General features: G+C 39.5%; 2 protein-coding genes across 3 annotated transcripts in view; one reads left to right on the top strand and one right to left on the bottom strand.

The window, feature by feature from the left end:
* Positions 1-11,089, top strand: part of PAPLN (papilin, proteoglycan like sulfated glycoprotein) — a gene marked incomplete at its 5' end in the record, with an annotated part of 101,946 nt that extends 90,857 nt beyond the window's left edge. Inside the window, 7 exons of the mRNA XM_015818950.1 lie at positions 603-727; positions 1,058-1,196; positions 3,420-3,557; positions 6,318-6,445; positions 8,007-8,115; positions 8,375-8,550; positions 10,173-11,089. Coding sequence (XP_015674436.1) covers positions 603-727; positions 1,058-1,196; positions 3,420-3,557; positions 6,318-6,445; positions 8,007-8,115; positions 8,375-8,550; positions 10,173-10,321 — 964 coding nt within the window. The remainder of the gene's footprint in view (positions 1-602; positions 728-1,057; positions 1,197-3,419; positions 3,558-6,317; positions 6,446-8,006; positions 8,116-8,374; positions 8,551-10,172) is intronic.
* A 5,595-nt stretch (positions 11,090-16,684) lies between these two features.
* The window catches only part of NUMB (NUMB endocytic adaptor protein), a 25,334-nt gene continuing 23,057 nt past the window's right edge, over positions 16,685-18,961 (bottom strand). For both annotated transcript variants that reach the window (XM_015818946.1, XM_015818945.1), the window contains one exon: positions 16,685-18,615. In XM_015818946.1, the coding sequence (XP_015674432.1) occupies positions 17,900-18,615 (716 nt within the window). In that variant the 3' untranslated portion in view covers positions 16,685-17,899. The remainder of the gene's footprint in view (positions 18,616-18,961) is intronic.

Below are 18,961 nucleotides of genomic sequence, written 5' to 3' on the forward strand. Positions count from 1 at the left end.
GTTTGTTTAGTAAACCGTTTGAAGTTACAACGGCACTGGAAAAAAGTGACTTATGACCATTTTTCACACTTATGACCATTGCAGCATCCCCATGGTGACAAAAGTCAGACGCTTGGCAACTGGCATGTATTTACGATGGCTGCAGTGTCCCAAAGTCATGTGGTCACCTTTTGCGACCTTCTGACAAGCAAACTCAATGGGGAAGCCAGATTCACTGAACAACCATCTTACTAACTTAACAACTGCAGTGATTCACTTAACAACGGTGGCAAGAAAGGTCATAAAATGAGGCAAAACTGTCTAAACAAATTCTCACTTAGCAACAGAAATTTTGGGCTCAATTGTGGTCATAAGTTGAGGACTACCTGTATTTCACTGTCTTCACATAGCCAGTAAGAAACCTGCCAGCCATTCATTTTTAGCATCACTCACTTGCTCTTATTCCCATACTCTAATAGTAGAGTAACTACTCTTAATATGCATTTGACCCTGTCAATGACTATGTCATTCCATGTCAACTGATTATGTCAGTGACTGTTACTGAGTTGGTGCAATTTCCAGTCTACCATATTTGACAATCCTTTAATTTTCTTCCCCTGTAGGCATACCTACCAGTCTGACAACTCCCTGGTGATTAGCCATCTCAGGACCGAGGATGCGGGGATCTACAGCTGCATAATTTCAAATGGGAGGGTGGAACGCAGACAGATCGAGTTGCTGATCAAAGGTTATTTATTCTTTTGTTACTCAAAACACCCATAAAGCAAGAAACTGCTTGTCCTGCTGTGGCCAGCAGGTCATTCTACAATTTTTTTTTTTCATCAATGGAAAATAATATCCTTTCTAAATTGCCTCAGAGTACAAAGCACATGCTATCTTTATCCTGCTTTGTGGTTCAAATGCTTGGAAAGCTCTCCTCCATCTTATGGGAAACTTAGTACAAGAAAAACCTCCTAGATAGCCAAACAAACCCTGGAAAGAACCATCCCTTTGTCAGCCCCCAAAGATTTCTAAAAGTCCAATCCTGATGGCTTCTTTGTCCTATTTCTTTGTATAGAAATCCCTCAATCTACACTCACTCAGGGAAGAAGGCATCAACTTACTCATGACCAAAATCCCCAGCACAGAATCTTTGGCACAGGAACTAATGATGGGCGATCACATGTTTCTTCTCTACATCCTCAAATAACATACAGGTATATCTTTCAACTTCTCAAAGCAGCTCATGTTCCACATATTGTGCCGTGTGCTTTTGAGAGATGTGTTTGGAAGCTGATCAAACAAGAGCAGGCTATTTAATCATAGTGCTAGTGTATCTAATCTTAATGCTTAGAAATCAGCCCTGCATTTTCTTTACAGCTACAACACAGAATCTGGAGCAACTTTAACCTAGTTTTTCTCAGAAGTTTTTTTTCCCCTTTCTTCTCACTGGTTGGACCTGATCAGGCAACTGAAAGAACCCTAAGGGACTTAATTTAAGCAACCATTGATATCAAAGTGTTTTAATGAAATCATTTTATGCCTTAGGCAGTTTTCTGTATTTTGCTTGGCTCCTTGAGGAGGAGGAAACAATCATTAAGAAATTAATTATTGTCCTTAATAAATATTCATTATATAAATAAAACCATACTGCAGGAAACAAATTCTAGCAAAACAAGGTATACAGGCAAACAATTAGTCAAATAGCTTATTTTCACTGATCACTGGGCAGTTTTGTAATAAAACTCAGTGGCCAGCTTGCAGCCCAGATTCACATGCATCAGCTCAAAATTGCTTCTCTTGTGTAGGTGGGCATCAACTCATTAACAACTGTGAGTCACATTCTAGAATGTTGCTCCACTGAAAAGGACTAAGAAATGCTGCAGTGAGACAGATGATGAACTATAAGAGTTTATCTTTAGCAACTCGTCTTTTTTTTAAAGGGCTCAGTATGGCAGTGGGGTAGAGCATAAATACGTCATTTCAATGACAAGGGTAACTCTTACGCCATCTTCTGCAAAGAAATTTGCCCGGAAGAAAGTATAAAAATGGAATAGGTAATCTCCTATTCCCAGTTCTAGTCATTGATCCCTGACCCATCTCTAGCAATTGCTACTAGCTTCAATAATTGGAAATAATCCTCCAGTCAAAAACTAGAGTGCATGCATGGGACGTTATCAAAGGGAATGGCAGTCATTTGTTTCGCAATCATGTGTCATAAGTATTCAGTTACGTTATTCTTTATTCTTGCTTACAGGCTAGGAGTCAACCTCCTAACCTGCTGTATCTGGATTAACTGACCGGTGTACTGTAGGTCCCCAGACAGCTGCATGGTTTTGTTGAAATTCTTGCTGAAAACATCACACACAGCCAGATAAATTATAAGGAGCACATTCTGTTACATGGGATTCTTGTGGCTAGCAGCATTATCTGGGCCTGTAGCCAAGGGAACAGTTAACGGGGATGTATTTATGCAAACCTACATTTTGTAAAGTGCTAAGAGAGAGCCGCACACTGGCTGAAGAGGAATCTCTGTAATGGTCCATTTAGGTTCAAATCATGGTGAAAGGAGAAAAGAGTGAAAGTTCAATTATATAATATAGATAAATTTAATTTATCAAATTTATACACCATTTTCAGTATTCAACCTTGTGAACTCTCAAGTTTCCTCTTTCTGCTATATATTCAAAATGGATAGTGATTAATATATGTATATGTATATACATTTTATGTAGGTCTTTGGTTATTCGGGTTTTCTCCCGTAGAGAAAACCTGAATAACCAAAGACCTACATACAAACACCCGCGAAAACCTAAAATATACATTTTATATGTATATACATATGTGTGTGTGTATATATATATATACACACACATACATATATACATACATATATACATACATACATACATACATACACACTTTCTTTTGAGAACAGGCAACAGAATTTCATTTTTAATGTGTGCCAGTGTGCTCAGAGTAAAAATAGCAATAAAAGTTATCTCATCTCATCTTATCTTAAAGTCCACATTTCTCAGATAAGGTTGTAATTAGTGCAGCAGCCCAAGTTGGGCAAAGACTGATCTAGCCAAGGTTGCCAACTGCTGAGCCAGTAGGAATCACAAATCCTTGGACATATACTCAGCAGATTCACTATTTGTTGTTCTCCACTTGTGTCCCAGGCATCACTTCTACCACTTTATCCTCCAGATATTTTCTCAAAAATACAGGAAACTATGCAGAGGCAGAGAGAAACTGCTCTGGAATTATTTTACCTTGGCCTGAGATACCATCTTTTGCCAATGGCAAACTTGGCCTTCAGCCAACTTGGTCACAGATTGACAAGGAAATCCCCCAGCACTTGCTGAAAAGAGTAATTAAAATCAAAGAAGAAATTCTGGTCCTTTAAAAAAAAAACATTTTATGCATCTACTTTGCAGGTTAAAAATGTATAAGAATGAGCCTTCGATAGTTGATGCTAGCATTGGCGAACAAGTCCGACTGCCTTGTCGCGTAGAGGCTTCCCCCTCTTTAACCATTGAATGGCAGAAGGATGGCCGTCCTATTTCATCTGCCAGGCAAGTTATATCTTTGACAATGTTACTCTCTCATTTTGCTGTCTTTGTACTAAGTGTGTGCAAAAGTCAATGACTCCAATAAAGTAGGTAATTTAAGTGTGTGCAAATTTTCCCTTTCTGTTTTTTCCTTAGGGCACTTCCTTCTCTATATTACTCTACAGCCATGCTTTCATATTTCAGTAGGCCTTTTTTTCCCTATTCACACTTTCCTGCATTTTTTTTCTCCTACTTCCTTACATTTTTCTGGTCATCATTTCCACATGAATTTCTGTATAACCTTTTGTGATAACCTGCTATTTTTCTTGAGCTAGAAATCTCTGTAACTGTTTAATGCACAGCAGCTGACTTCATATAACGTGCTTAACAAAATCAGTTAGTCTGTGTTCACATAATACTTATTTACCCTTAACCTTAGTTTTGTGTTACTGAATGAGTTGAGCAAATGGAGTCCATTTTGTTACAGATAGCTCTTGGGTTACAATAACATTTAGGACCAGAATTTCTATAGCTAAGCAACATGGTCATAAAGTGCCATGAGCACATTACTTAGTGACAGCAATTCCACTATCCATCATAACCCTAGGATCATGTGGGTCATTAAGCGGGAAGAGGCAGAAGTCCCAGGTAATCAAGCTGGTGGTTTCTGCCATGAGTTGGGGAGAGATGCATGATGCATGCAGAGTGTGGGGCAGAGTGCCATAGGAGGGTCAGGGTGGGTGCTGTAGGCCGGTGCCATAGGAGGCAGGTGTGCCACAAACAGACTCTATCAAGTTTAGGTGTGTGGGTGCCACAACAGAATGCCACTGGCAGGTGCTAAGGATCACAGGTAGACAAAAAAGCAGCAGGAGTAACTTCCAACTTCCTGCCGGCTTCCCTATTACTTTACTTGTGGCAAGCTGGCAGAGAATGTTGGAAATTGTGATCACATCTCACTCACTCACTGCAAATTGGGCACTGAGCTCCTACAGGATCGCAGGACCATGGAGGTGCTGCGATAGTCAGATCTCCCTCTTGTTTTGCATTATCATACAATATCTTTGAAGGCTCGCCGAATAAGCGGTCATAACCCAATCAACCACATCTTTTTCATACCATTTATTTTCCCCCTGTACTGCCCTATGTTTAGTAGAACATATCACGAAGATGAAATAGCTCCAGTCAAAGAAGGCTGAGTAAGATGGCCTGAAATGCACCATGTTAAAAAAAAAAAAAATCCGGGAAAGCCTAAGCAGACAGCCTTTCCCTCCTTTATTGTCAATGAACTTTGCTAAACATGATCAGAGTGGTTGGAACACAGCATAATGTAATGATCAGTATCTAGGACTCGGCAGTTTCAAATCTTCTCTCAATCATGGCATTTTGAATTGACTTTGGGCCAGTCACTAATCCTTAGTTCATCCTCTCTCATTAAATTCTTACTGTGGGGATAAACTAGGAAGACCCCCTTCCCATGTACATCAGAAGACAGGCTATCAAAGGGATGTCCTAATTTTCCAGAGGCTCTCTCTCTGTCATACATTCCTGCTTTGTCTGTTCAAATAGCAACTCATTCATTTTAATGACTTACTCGATATTTGTGGGCTAAAGTGCTCTGTCAAAAACTGTCATTTGACAACCTGGATGGGTACCTTGTATTGTAATTATACTCAGCTCAATGCTTCTTGTATTTTGGACTCCTGCATATTTTAAATGAAACAGCCAACTTACTACCAGCTGCTCAAAAAGATTAGTTTTAAGAGTGGACTGATTCACACAGGATGCAAAGTTAAAACCAAATACCTTTACAGTTTATGTTTCCTTAAGAACCCAGCCAACTGTGGTTTACTCAGCAAACCATGGTTTGGTGCAATATAATCCAGCTACTTTTAATTAGCTTGCAGCAATTAGGCAGGACTGATGACACCTGATCCCAGAGAGATTATTATTGTACAGGTATAGTATAGGGGGTACCTTGCTCAATAATAGCAACTGTGAGAGGGATCTTGGAGTCCTAGTAGACAATCACTTAGATATTTGCAGTCCCAAAAAAGCCAACACAGTGCTGGGCTGCATTAACAGAGGGATAGAATCAAGATCACGTGAAGTATTAATACCACTTTACAATGCCTTGATAAGGCCATACTTGGAATACTGCATCCAGTTTTGGTCACTATGATGTAAAAAAGATGTTGAGACTCTAGAAAGAGTACAGAGAAGAGCAACAAAGATGATTAGCGGTCTGGAGGCTAAAACATATAAGGAACGGTTGCTGGAATTGGGTATGTCTAGTTTAATGAAGAGAAGGCTGGAAGGCAGGACAAGAAGCAATGGATGGAAACTAATCAAGGAGAGAAGCAACCTAGAACTAAGGAGAAACTTCCTGACAGTTAGAACAATTAACCAGTGGAACAACCTGCCTCCAGAAGCGGCAAGTGCTCCAACACTTGAAGTTTTTAAGAAGAGACTGGGCAGCCATTTCTCTGAAATGGTATAGAGTTTCCTGCCTGAGCAGAGGATTGGATTAGATGACCTCCAAGGTCCCTTCCAACTTTTTATTATTATTATTATTATTATTATTATTATTATTATCATCATCATCATCATCATCATCATCATCATCATCATCATTATTAACATATTTGAACTTTAGGAGCTCATAATTCATATTCAGAATACATTTTGAGCCATTAGCTTCTTACAAAAAGGAGTCTGTAATCTGTGAGTAAATGCATTTCCTCTTCTTCTAAAATTCATTTTTTTAATTTTAATTTTAATCTCCAGGCATAGGCAGCAACCTGATGGTGCCCTGCTAATCAGTCATCTGACATCTGAAGATGCCGGCTTCTTTACGTGCATTGCTTCTAATGGCCGGGACCAAGATCAGAAAAAAGTTCAAATTAGACCTAGAGGTAGTAGTGGGTGTATGGGGTGGGGGTGGGAGTTTTACTTCAGTGTTATCCAAATATAAGTAATGAATTTGCTGCTGGAGAAAAATATGGTCCTTTTTTTTGTGCTACTGTTGTTAAATTAAGCTTTAGCTGTGGATTAATATATCCAATCTGGAGAGTGAACTATCTCAGCATATTTCCAGCAATTGAAACCTGGTGCCAACAAGAAAATTAGTAATAGCTGAATGTTGTGTTTAAGATTACAGAACTAACTCTACAAGATTTTCTGAAATGGTATAGGGCAGTGGTGGCGAACCTATGGCACACGTGCCAGAGGCGGCACTCAGAGCCCTCTCGGTGGGCACGCACGCCACCACTGCCAGCAGCTTCTGCAGGTCCATTAGGCCACCGCCACTGCCCAGAGCGGCAGCCCAACCAGGCACAAAGGAGGTGAAGTGGCCAGCTAGCAAGCTCGTGTAGAGGTGGTAGAGCACGCCCACACCCAGCAAGCCAAAGGCCACCCCGAGCAGGGAAAGCCAGATCCCCATCGGCGCCATGGCCTCCCAGTCCCAGCTAGGATTATGTGCCTCCCCCCATCTATGCTGGGCCTCCTGCCCACCACCCCACCCGCCAGAGACCCCCTGGATCTCCCCCAACCCTGTCCGGCCCCCACAGGCCCCCATGAGCAACATCGAGGTGGCCATGCCTATCCCAGCCACACCCATCCAGTTTGCCGTGACAATGCCCACCCAGTGGGCCACGCCCACCCAGTGGGCCACGCCCCCATGCCCCCCCTGAAGGCACCACAATACTGATGTGGCCCTGGCACTTTGCGATAAATAAGTGGGTTTTGGATTGCGGTTTGGGCACTCGGTCTCTAAAAGGTTCGCAATCACTGGTATAGGGTTTCCTTGTCTGAAATGGTATAGGGTTTCCTGCCTGAGCAGGGGGTTGGACTAGATGACCTCCAATGTCCCTTCCAATATTATTACTATTATTATTATGCTTCACAATCCCCTTTAGGTATGAGATCAGTTTAGTTTCATCAATGGTACCATCAAATAATCTGAGTGAGATATTTAGGGTTTCCCATAAAGTGGGCCAGGTTCAAGAGGTGTAGAAAATTATTCAATACAAGTGTTTTAAAACGGTTTGGTGGTGATGGTTAAGATAATTCAAATTGGTTTAAGCTCCTACCTAGTGGAAATATTGCTCTAGAAACAAGAAAATGGGGCTCTGGAAATTGCTGCTGCTGCAGTGACTTGTGTGCAAGAGAGAATAAACGTAGGAAGGAGATATAGTTACTGATATGAGAACAGTTTCTCCTTTTATCAGTATAGGACAGCCATAGAGAAGTACTTAACTGTGGCTGATTGGTTACACCACAATGTTTCTCTGTGTTGAATTCTATTGTGGATATCATGTTGAGATTTTTCTCCCATGTAGATGGTCTTTCAACTGGAAAGGCCAAGTTCACATGAGCAGAGCAGGGCTGTTCAATCAGAGCTGTATTTTCAGAACATAAGTTGATGACACTTGGGCAAAATTTTCCTGGAATTGAGAACACTCTTTTCCTGCCTAGGAGACCTGAGAATTATTGACTTGCTGCCCAGGCTTTCTGTGTCTGAAGGGGAGAATGCTCATCTTCACTGTGTTGTGACAGGCAACAATGTAAACATAAGATGGTCAAGGTAAGTGGGGGGTGAACCCAGCTATATTTACTTATCCTTTTAGTACTACTGAAGCATGCAAGAAATTATCAAGCAACAACCAACTACTTGGAAGATGAATCCAGATTTAGTTTTTCAAACTCATTTGAAATAACCCCGTTTATTTATGTGTCCCTTGGAAGACTTTCTGAATACAAACCCTCCCTTTATTTCCTCGTAACTGGGAGTTGGGGACAATGTACAGCAACTGCAAGACCACTAATTATTTACTTCTGCATAGAAATGGGGTTCCAGTAAGATCAGATGGTCATCGGATCCATGTGTCTCAAGATGGAAGCTTGTTTCTAAACAATGTTCAGCTTGGTGATGAGGGCTCCTATACGTGTAATGCTTACAGTAGCAATAATTCGGTCAGTGCCAGTACAGATGTGAAAGTCATCAAAAGACGGCCAGAAGGTGGGTGTGCATAGTTGTTCTTTTTAAATTTTCTTCCAATTTCCAGTATTGGATTTCACAGCAGCTGCAACCTTAAATGTGCCATATGCTTTTCCTTCCGGGACTGGAAATGTTTTCTGTTGTAGACCTTCTGTAGAAACATACCTGATACTTCTGGTCTTCTTTTTTTTATTTTAGAACCCTTATATCAGTGTTTCTCAACCTTGACAATTTTAAGGCGTGTGGACTTCAACTCCCAGAATTCCCCAGCCAGCAATGCTGGCTGTGGAATTCTGGGAGTTGAAGTCCACACGCCTTAAAATTGTCAAGGTTGAGAAACACTGCCTTATATTATCTGGTACTCTTTAATGAGAGCATATGAGTATGGAAGGCAGAGTTGAAAGAGAAGTATTTGCATCTGGAAGTGGTTAATGTCTCTCTTTGTGAAGGCAAGATGGCACCTGCCTTCAAAGAAGCAGTAGTGCATGCTCGCCTGAAGGGGTTATCTTTCAATAGAGCCATATTGGACAACTTCTGTCCTGTCTCCAACCTTCCCTTTTTAGAGAATATGCTTGAGGTGGTGATGGGGAATCAGCTACAGAGCCAAAGAAGTAGATTTACTAAGTATCTTTCAGTCACTATCCAGGCCTGGCCATATGAAAGGGAAAAAAAACTGTGAAGGATGTCTTGGATGCTTCCAAATGCTATTAATTTCTTGGTGGGCATTAATACCATCAACCATGGCATCCTTATGGATTGCTGCAGTGGTTGGGGACACAGTTCTGCAGTAGCCCTATTTCCACTTGAGCCATTAGTACCAGCTAGTAATTGTTAGGGAAAAGCTGTTGAGCCTGTAATCACTCCAAATTGCAGGGTTTGGTCCTCTTTCCTGTGGTTATCTCTATGAAATCGGTTAAATTATTCATCAATTTGGGGCTTGAGCTACATATGGCAAACCTAGCCAAGGCTGGAGATGCTATGAGAATTTAGAATTGAGAGTCACTGGGAGTTGGGCAGCATATAAATATAATAAATTATTATCAATTGGTGCCTAAAATCTGACACTCCTGTTGCCACAGTTGGTAAGGGGAGTTGAAAAGCAATCCAGCAGCCTGCCTCTACACGCTTTCCTATAAAGTGGTATTTTTGCATACAGTCAGAAACATGAAATCATTGAGACAAACCAGTCCTTGTTATTTAGAAATAAATTCTATTACACTCAGTAATAGTTAACATCACTTGGAAGACAATTTTAAGGTCAAAGGCTTTTAAACTATGCCCGTTTGACTTCAGGAATTACTAAGCTGTAACTGCTGTTGTAGTGCAGAGCATTTATTTTCAGCCTGAAACAGCTGTTTGCCATTTAGAGAATCTCTCTCGGCAGAAACCAATCAATTTTCTCTCAAAATGCACTAATGCTGATGTTGCCATTTGCCACTTTTGAATGTTTGCCAAGATGTAGATTCCATTCACAGTATTTTTTTTGCTGGAGCTGCAGCAGATAGGAATATTTTCCACTGCATGCAGTGAAATAGCCATAATGTCAATAACAAAAAAGTGAACTGCTGTAATCACTCCCAACTGATTATGAAAAACACCTCGTTTGGTTCTATTTGACTTCCTTTCCTTCCTTACTCTTCTAGTGCCAGCATCCCTCCCTGTGGACACAAGCAGGGAATGTGTTGATCAGCCACACCTTGCTAACTGCGATCTGATTCTACAGGCTCAGCTCTGCAACAACGAGTATTATTCCAGCTTCTGCTGTGCCAGCTGTTCTCGCCGCTATGGCTGAGTCACAGGCTGCCTACCTTTCTTACAACCCTACTCCAGAAGCACTCATCTCCAATCTGTTTATCAAGCATACACACGGGTAGTCAGCACAGCTAATGTGAGAACAAGGAGAATAGTTGGCAAAAATGGTATCTCCACCTTCCTAAGCTGTATTTTGTTTTGCAAGAGAAAGACCAATCCTCTTAACAGCAGGCTGACCTTTTCATTTAAGGAAATGAAGAATTGTTCCACTAGCAAAGCTTAACAATACAGACAAGAATTCAAAATAAGTGGGAAAGTTGCTTCAAGATAAATCAAGGATAGCAGACACATTTTAAATCAAACGTAAAAGCTAAATTAGTGCCAGAACCCACTAAGAAAAACTGCTGACCGCATTTTTTGTGGAAATTTAGCATACTGACCTAGAAACTTGTTTCCTGCGGTTATATTAAATGTCCCTGCAGTTCAGATATAAACAGTTACAAGCAGACGATTGTTTTTTCAGCAGATACAGGAAACTACTATTGCTGAGTTAACTAGCAGCAGTGAGTATCACTTAATATTTGTTGGAAATACGTAGAACACAGAGGCATCAGAAGAGGAAAATGCATGGCGACGTGGCAAGGTTTTGTACTTCAAATACTCTTAAAACAGGAAGGCTGTATTTCTTGAAGTAAGTTCATTAAACAGTGATCCTCTCTTCCAATTAAACATGTATACAATTGCATTAAGGCCTTTGAAAAAGGAAACGAATTCTGTTTTATCTCTTCTGCATAAACAAATACCAGAGGGCTGTGCAATTTGAGAAGTGGTTTTTGTTTCTAGAATCTCACAACTACTGCAGCCACGCAATCTCCAGAGATACCACTGCATTAATGAGTCATAGACAAGTACTGAATTTGCACTCCTGTATGTTTCAAAGCACTGTGCAGCCAGCCCCACTAGTGTACACAGCATCACAACAGAATTGCTTGTTGATGTACTCAGAATTATGGAAAGGTATGCCTTACCTCTTTCATTATCCCAACCTATGTGCCAAATTATTTAATACAAGGATGACCATTGGCACTATAGAAGTTCAAACTGCAGTATCTATGCATTCTCAATGGCTGACTAGAATTATATTTTACGGTGCAAGACTAGACTCATCCCAAACCTGTATGTGTTAACTATAAAGCTGTCAATTATTCACAACCTTTAAGATTGTGAATACCATAAACTAGTATAATTTCCTTTAAGCCAACATTCCTGGCACATCTGCAGTTTCTTCCTCACATGATTCCTGCTATAGCTTTCAGTCCACTATTATGGACTCAATTAACCTGAAACCTTCCCAGATTTTAAGTAGCTCAAGATCTCATTTCTTTTAGAAACAAAGTATATCTGTAATACCATACTTTTTAATTTGCTTGATGGAAAAACAAATATGAGAATCTGCCATATCTATGATGTTTATACTGAGATATGCCGATCAGAATACATGAATGTTCTGATATCTGAAGGCAAATATGATTTATAGTTGGGCTACTCCATTATAGGTTTGATACATGAATAGCTATAACCAAATAATGAAAAACAAATTCTCCCAAACAAATCTATTTTTTAATTATCTGATTGTACAATGGGACTATCTTCACTGAAAATGAGAAACATTTATCAATGGCTCCTGTAAAAAATGAACAAACCAGTATTTACAGCACATTATGCAGAATGTTTAGTAACGGGAACAAGGCAATCTTCTGCCTATTACCTGCTGCTCAGAACTGCGGGGCGCCGTATGAACTAGGTAACAAGATTTCAGCTTCTTCAATAAAGATGCAAATTAATTCAGTGTTAGTATAATTTAACTGTAGCACAGACATATAGACAAACTGAGAGAACAAAACATGTTTGTATTTTCTTGCATTCAGAATTGATTTGTCATGGAAGGTACAAATATTATCTTACAAAAGCCAGAGAGAAGGCATGTGGTATTTTTTTACACATGCAAATCATTCCCCAACTATCATTTATAATCATAAGCACAAGTTTTCCTCAGGGAGTGCCATTCATCAAAAACATTAATCCATTGAGTCTATCTCCCCTTTAATGGATTGAGAAGGTAATCTTGCAACAGGCAACCAACTTAAAATCAACTAATCAAGGATAGAATCAACCTAGAAATAAGGAAAAATTTCCTGACAGTTAGAACAATTAATCCATGGAACAATTTGCCTCCAGAAGCTGTGGATGCTCCAACACTGGAAGTTTTTAAAAAGAGATTGGACAACCATTTGTCTGAAATGGTAAAGGGTTTCCTGCCTGAGGAGGGGATTGGACTAGGAGACCTCTAAGTACCTCCCAACTCTTAATCTGTTAAAAACGCATTTCACCACCTTGAGGGCCAGTTTTTCAGAATAGAAAATTTGAAAATCAAAGCAGGTATGTTTTGGTGCTTTTAATGATGGTATCTTACAGGTTTTAATGGTGAAACTTGGTGTGATGGTATGATTAGAATGCTTGATTAGAACCACCCTTAGCCATGGAAATTCATTGGATAAATTGGGCCAGGTACTTTTTCTCAACCCAGCCTCTAACATGGAGAGGGGAGAGGAAAGTGAAAATAAAATGAAGAGATCCCCTTTAAAGTGCACTGAACTTTTAAAAGAAAGGTAGGATATAAAATCTGAACTGGAATAGGATAGTCTTATTTCCCTGTTGCTTCCAAGAAATCAGGTTTTAAGGTAGGGGTCTTCAAACTTGGCCGTTTTATGACTTGTGGAATTCAACTCCCAGAATTCCTCAGTCAGCGTGCCTGGCTAAGGAATTCTGGGAATTGAAGTCCACAAGTCACAAAAAGGCCAAATTTGAAGACCCTTGATTTAAGGCATACTATTTATAATCCAGGTCATCAACAGATAATATCAATAACAACTAAAAGTCTTATCTTCCATGAATCTGTCAATCCCCTTTTAAACCATTCTAACTGGTGACTTTTACCCCAGCCACTGACAATAAAATCCAGTTTAACTATGTGCTGTGTGAAAAAGTTCTGAGTCTCCCTATATTTTGTATATACTGAATGATCTGAAGCAAGGGAAAATATTTCTCCACAATATCCACACCATGAATTATATTATATATCTTTATTAAATCTTGCCTTCATTCAAGCAAAACAGCCACAATTATTGTGGTCTTTCTTTATAGCAAAGCTGCTTCATTCTCCTGATCATTTTGGTTGCACTTTTCTGTATGTTTTAAAATTTTACAATATCATGCTTCTAGTAAAGTGACCAGTACATAGTACTCTGGTCTCACAAGTACATGTACTTAACTCCAGCTCAGTTAAAAAACATCAGTCACAATGTGATTCCTAAGGATCCCACTATACACCTCTCAGCAATGTGAAAATTGTCAATTTATTTCTCCTTCAATCTTTCCCCAGTTGCAAATCCAACTAAAAAAACTCCATGGCAGCTGAGTGGGCAACATCATCAAAAATTTTGGTGAGGCAAGATTACTTTTTCAGAACCCACGCTGATTATTTTACAGCAAGGCTCCATTCCTCTATGCATTTAAATGATATTTTTAATTATTTTTTTTGGAGCAGAAGTTAAAGGAAATTAAAGATCAAGTACAGTGCATATAAAAAGTCTACACATCCCTGTTAAGAGGCCAGAGTTTTGATATGTAAAAAATCATGCCAAGATAAATCACTTCAGAATTTTTTCCCACTTTTAATATAATGTATAAGCTATACAATTCAAAGGAAAAATAAACTGAAATCTTTTACAGTGAAAAATTTAAAAATGTACAATAATATGATTGCATAAATGTGCACATTTTCTTATAAGCAGGGCTATGCCTGTGTTCCAAATTAATCACATTCGAACTAATAGTAAAATAGTTGTCAATAAACACTTGCCATCAATTAAAGTGACTCTGATCAAGCCCATATAATGTTCAGCTGTTCTAATAGGAGTTTTCTGACATTTACTCAATTGCCTCTTACAGCAAAAGCCATGGGCTGCAAATGGCTTACAAGGCATCAAAAAGATCTTATTGTTGAAAGGTATCAGTCAGGAGAAGGGCCCCAAAAAAAATTTCCAATGCATTGGATATACCATGGAATACAGTGAAGACAGTCATCAACAACTGGAAAACATATGTTACAACAATGATATTACCAAGAACTGGCTGTCCCTCCAAAATTGATGAAAAAGCAAGAAGAAGAAAAAAACTAGTCCCAGAGGTTGTTAAGAGGTCTACAGCAATAGTAAAGAAGCCACAGGAATTTCTGTTTAGTACTGGTTGGGTATTACATGTAACAGCAATCTCCTGTCTTCTTCATCTCTGGGCTGTGGGGTAAGGATACAAGATGGATGCCTTTTCTTATAAAGAAAAACATCCAAGCCAGGCTATATTTTTGCAAAAACCTACATCAAATCTGACAAAGGCATGTAAGAAATTGTGTTATTGGTCTGAGGAGACCAAGATTGAATTTTTGGGCCATAATCCCCAAAAGTATGTTTAGTGCAAAAACAATGTGCATCACCAAATGTGCACCATACCCACAGTGAAGCGTGGTGGCGGCATTATGCTTTGGGATTGCTTTTCTTCAGCAGGAATTGATGCTTTAGTCAAGGTGAAAGGAATTATGAACAATTCCAAGAATCGGTCAATTCTGGCACAAAAGCTTCAGGCCTCTGCTAAAATGCTGAAGATGAAGATGAATTTCACCTTTCAGCATGGAAATGACCCAAAGCGTACCTCCAAATCAATAAAAGAATAGCTTAACCCCAGGGGTCTTCAAACTTGGCCCTTTTATGACTTGTGGACTTCAACTCCCAGAATTCCTCAGCCAGGCACAATTGAAAATCTGTGGGGTGACCCAAAGAGGGCTGTGCACAAGAGATGCCCTCGCAATCTGACAGATTGGGAGGACTTTTCAAGGAAGAGTGGGCAAAGAGTGCCAAGGCAAGATGTGTCATGCTGATGGGCTCCTGACCCAAAACACTGAATGCTGTCATAAAATCAAAAGGCGTTTCAACAAAGTATTAAAAGGTGTACACACTTATACAACCACATTATTATATTTTTTATTGTTATTTTCCCCCCTAAAATATTTCAATTTGTTTTTCAATTGAATTGTACAGCTTATATGTTACATTAAAGGTGGAAAAAATTCTGGGGTGATTTATCTTGGTCTGATTTTTTTTACATCTCAAAAAACAGGCATTTTAACAGGGGTGTATGGATTTTTTTATATCTATTGTAGTTCGTCACTTCCCAACCCCTTTTTCAAAATCTGGGTCACATTGGTATCTATTCCCATGACTGGGAAATATTTAAAAATAAAGAGAAATGGTAAAATAGCAAAACAGCTTTTGCTGTACTTGTTATTGTGCTAGATTAATGTTGAATGCATATCTGAGAAGCAATTTTTCTGTCTGTTGATAAAATTGTATAGATAGAATTATACCTTCCTTAATAACATAACAAATAATCAACTATTGATCATTATTTGTTCATTCATTCTACACAACAATCCTGATAAGGACTGCATATTCCAAGAAGCTCTTTCCCCTAGACCCAAAATAAAGCCTGGTTTTATAAAAGTTTTTCTACAACAGAAATAAGGCCTTAAAAGTATTTGGACCTGTATATAGGAAGCTAATAACTGTCCATTCACTGTACAAAAATTACTGGATTGTGGAAATTTTTGCCTCTGATCCCAATAGGAATTTATTTAGGCTCTACACAAATGTTTCATTGACAATATTCAATTATTGTCTATGTGGCAGCTTTATGAGAATTCCATGCATTTACATTTGCAAAAGGTATGAATAGACCAAGGACAAAAAAATTGAAAGGGATTTTTACTCAAGTGCAGTATGGCATAGTCCAAATTCATACATCCACCATACATGCACTTACATTTGAGGTAGCTTTGTTTTAGAGTAAGCATGCTTTGTACTGAAACAAACCACTTAAGTACTGTAACTTTAAACAGCAATACCATTAAGTTCCATTATGTACTAAGACACACTAAAACTGAGCAAAAACCAGTTTGTCTCTAGACAACGAACAGTGCTCTAGAACAAATACAAAGTTCTCCAGGGCTATTTCTGAATAATACGGTGATAATCCCTTAATGGGAAATGTGGCAATTTCTTGGAACCACATTCTTCTGGGGACATAAGAAATATAATACAAGTTTCAAAATAAAAGCAAGTTGAAGTTCCAGAAGTTGCATTTCCTGCTTTTAAGCAATAGATACACATGAAAATATATATCTTGCCCTGTTATTAGTAGATCAAACACTTAAAATTTGGTGATCTATACACCAAATGAAATGGAGATCAAACTGGTTGCAGGAAAACAAGGAAACCTGTTGAGAAAGACACATAATCTACTACCAACATTTATTTCTGTTAAAGCAGATTATAAATCATCAGTACAAATATATAACTTACATTTGCTTGTAAGGCCAAGTTTTAAGAGTAAAATTAAAAATGAGATGGACTTCATGATTTGCCAGAGGAAAGACATGGAATAGCTGCTGTCTAGCTATAAGCTTTCACATATAACAATGGGAAAAGCATTCTTTTTTAAAAAAAAAATCTAAACTCTATTTAATTCACCTAAAATGGGTTCATAAGTAGACCTGATTGTAAATATAATTACAGTTGTCACAGTAGTGTTAAAAGAGATGTAAGACAAATAAACTGCAGCAGTACATGAAATAACCTATATGAATTCTAATATGTAGTTTGATTGCTTAAAAAAAAGATAAAATTTACCAATTGTTTTCAAACCAAGACAATACTGTTCTTACACTACTCTACAATGATTTTTTTTAAAAATTGGTCATGATTCATGATTGTAGTTGCAATATGCTACTTACAATGATACAGACAGGGACAAGCTAGGAACTCTGCTCCCTACCCTATTCCCATATTACTGACTGTAAGAATCAGTGATAAATCAATCTTATGTACAATTTTACATCCAACCCCCTTTTATAACTTTGGCAAGATTACTTACAACTCATTCGACTTTTAATAACTAGAACTATTTAAAATAATCTAAAATGCATAAAAATAAAGATTTTGGCTTTATTCTATATATAATTACTTGAAATGGAAGCTCATCCTTTTCCAACTGACAGCATATTCTCAGCAGCTCTCAGGATTTCTCCACCAGCCCATTCATTACTGTGCCACAATTCCCTAACCCCTGCCTTCGCCACAAGGGAACGGACCATTCACAGGAAGGTAGACACATTCTTAAGATAGTGGTGAGTCATTTGCTTTTCAGCTTGTGAGGTTTCCTGAAGTTTCTGTGGAAAAAAGGCTTCAGGTTCAACTCCCTTCTTCAGCCCTTTTCGGATTCCTTTTGCCATTCAAGTTCCCAAACAGGTGGCAAGGGTATGTTACCTGGATTATACCCCAAAAGGCTGGGCTTAGGAGCCTCTTTCCATGAGTGTCCCCTCTCTCTATCCCCAACCTAATTCCAAAGAGAGGGACATGAGTGATTAAAAAATGCTGCCTCCGGTATACTCTTACATCCAATGCCAACACACACATACACAGAGATGAAGTACAAGCCACAGGACTGCTTAGAGTTCTATCTCAAATGTCTTCTGTAGTTCACTGGAGAAAGGGTTAGTTGGAGATGGATTAGTACGTTGTTTGGATTTACTTTCCAGCGCTGCCCACTGTGCTTCAAACGGATCCACTTGCTGGCCAGCTCCAGGTGGAAGCACATGTTTGTCCTCTGTGGGCCACTTGGCAGGGTCCGCACCATTGAAAGCAGCAGAGCCATTGAGCTGCTGGGCAGGGGGTTTAAAGAAAGGGCTGGCAGTAGCGCTATTAGTTTCATATTGAGGAAATGTCTGCTGCTTTATAAGACTGGGTGACTGATGAGCGTGGGACACTTGGCTATGACCTGCAGTGCCAAAGACATTGGCTACCATCTGGGAAGGGGTGATTCCAATCATGGTTACACTGGGAGCTGAATAGGGCATTCCATTCGCGACAGCGTATGGCTGGGCCTGGATAAACGTAGGCTGCATGGGCTGCACCACCCCAATAGGGACTGGTGGAGGTGCAATGAAGGTGCCGCCTGGAAAAGCTGGTGCTGCCTGAGAAACCACCGTAGGAGGCGGGAGGAGCGGCTGGGGAGCTGGAGGCTGGGACTGCACCTGAGGCTGCTGAGACCGGACAGTTTTAGATACTTCTTCCAACCAACGGTCTGCCTCCGAGGGAGTGCGTCTGTGACTCGCCTGAAACAGATTCGGAGAGGCAGCTCCCGAGTCAGCACTCCAGTCAGCACCTGTGAAAAGAAATTAAGAACAGGATATAACCTCAGCAAGGTATTGTCTTCCCTGTCTTCAGAACAATTTGATGAGGAATTGAAGTAGCTTTTGACCATCACCAGGTGAGAATAGCTGGTTTCCTATTGCCAGTCAGTAGTAAAGAATCCATTACAATGATTATAAGCATATAAGGAACGGCTGCTGGAATTGGGTATGTCTAGTTTAACGAAGAGAAGGACGAGGGGGGACATGATAGCAGTGTTCCAATATCTCAGGGGCTGCCACAAAGAAGAGGGAGTCAAGCTATTCTCCAAAGCACCTGAAGGCAGGACAAGAAGCAACGGGTGGAAACTAATCAAGGAA

The sequence above is a fragment of the Protobothrops mucrosquamatus genome, unplaced genomic scaffold, assembly GCF_001527695.2.
Source record: "Protobothrops mucrosquamatus isolate PMUCROS unplaced genomic scaffold, P.Mucros_1.0 scaffold826, whole genome shotgun sequence".
Lineage (NCBI taxonomy): Eukaryota > Metazoa > Chordata > Lepidosauria > Squamata > Viperidae > Protobothrops > Protobothrops mucrosquamatus.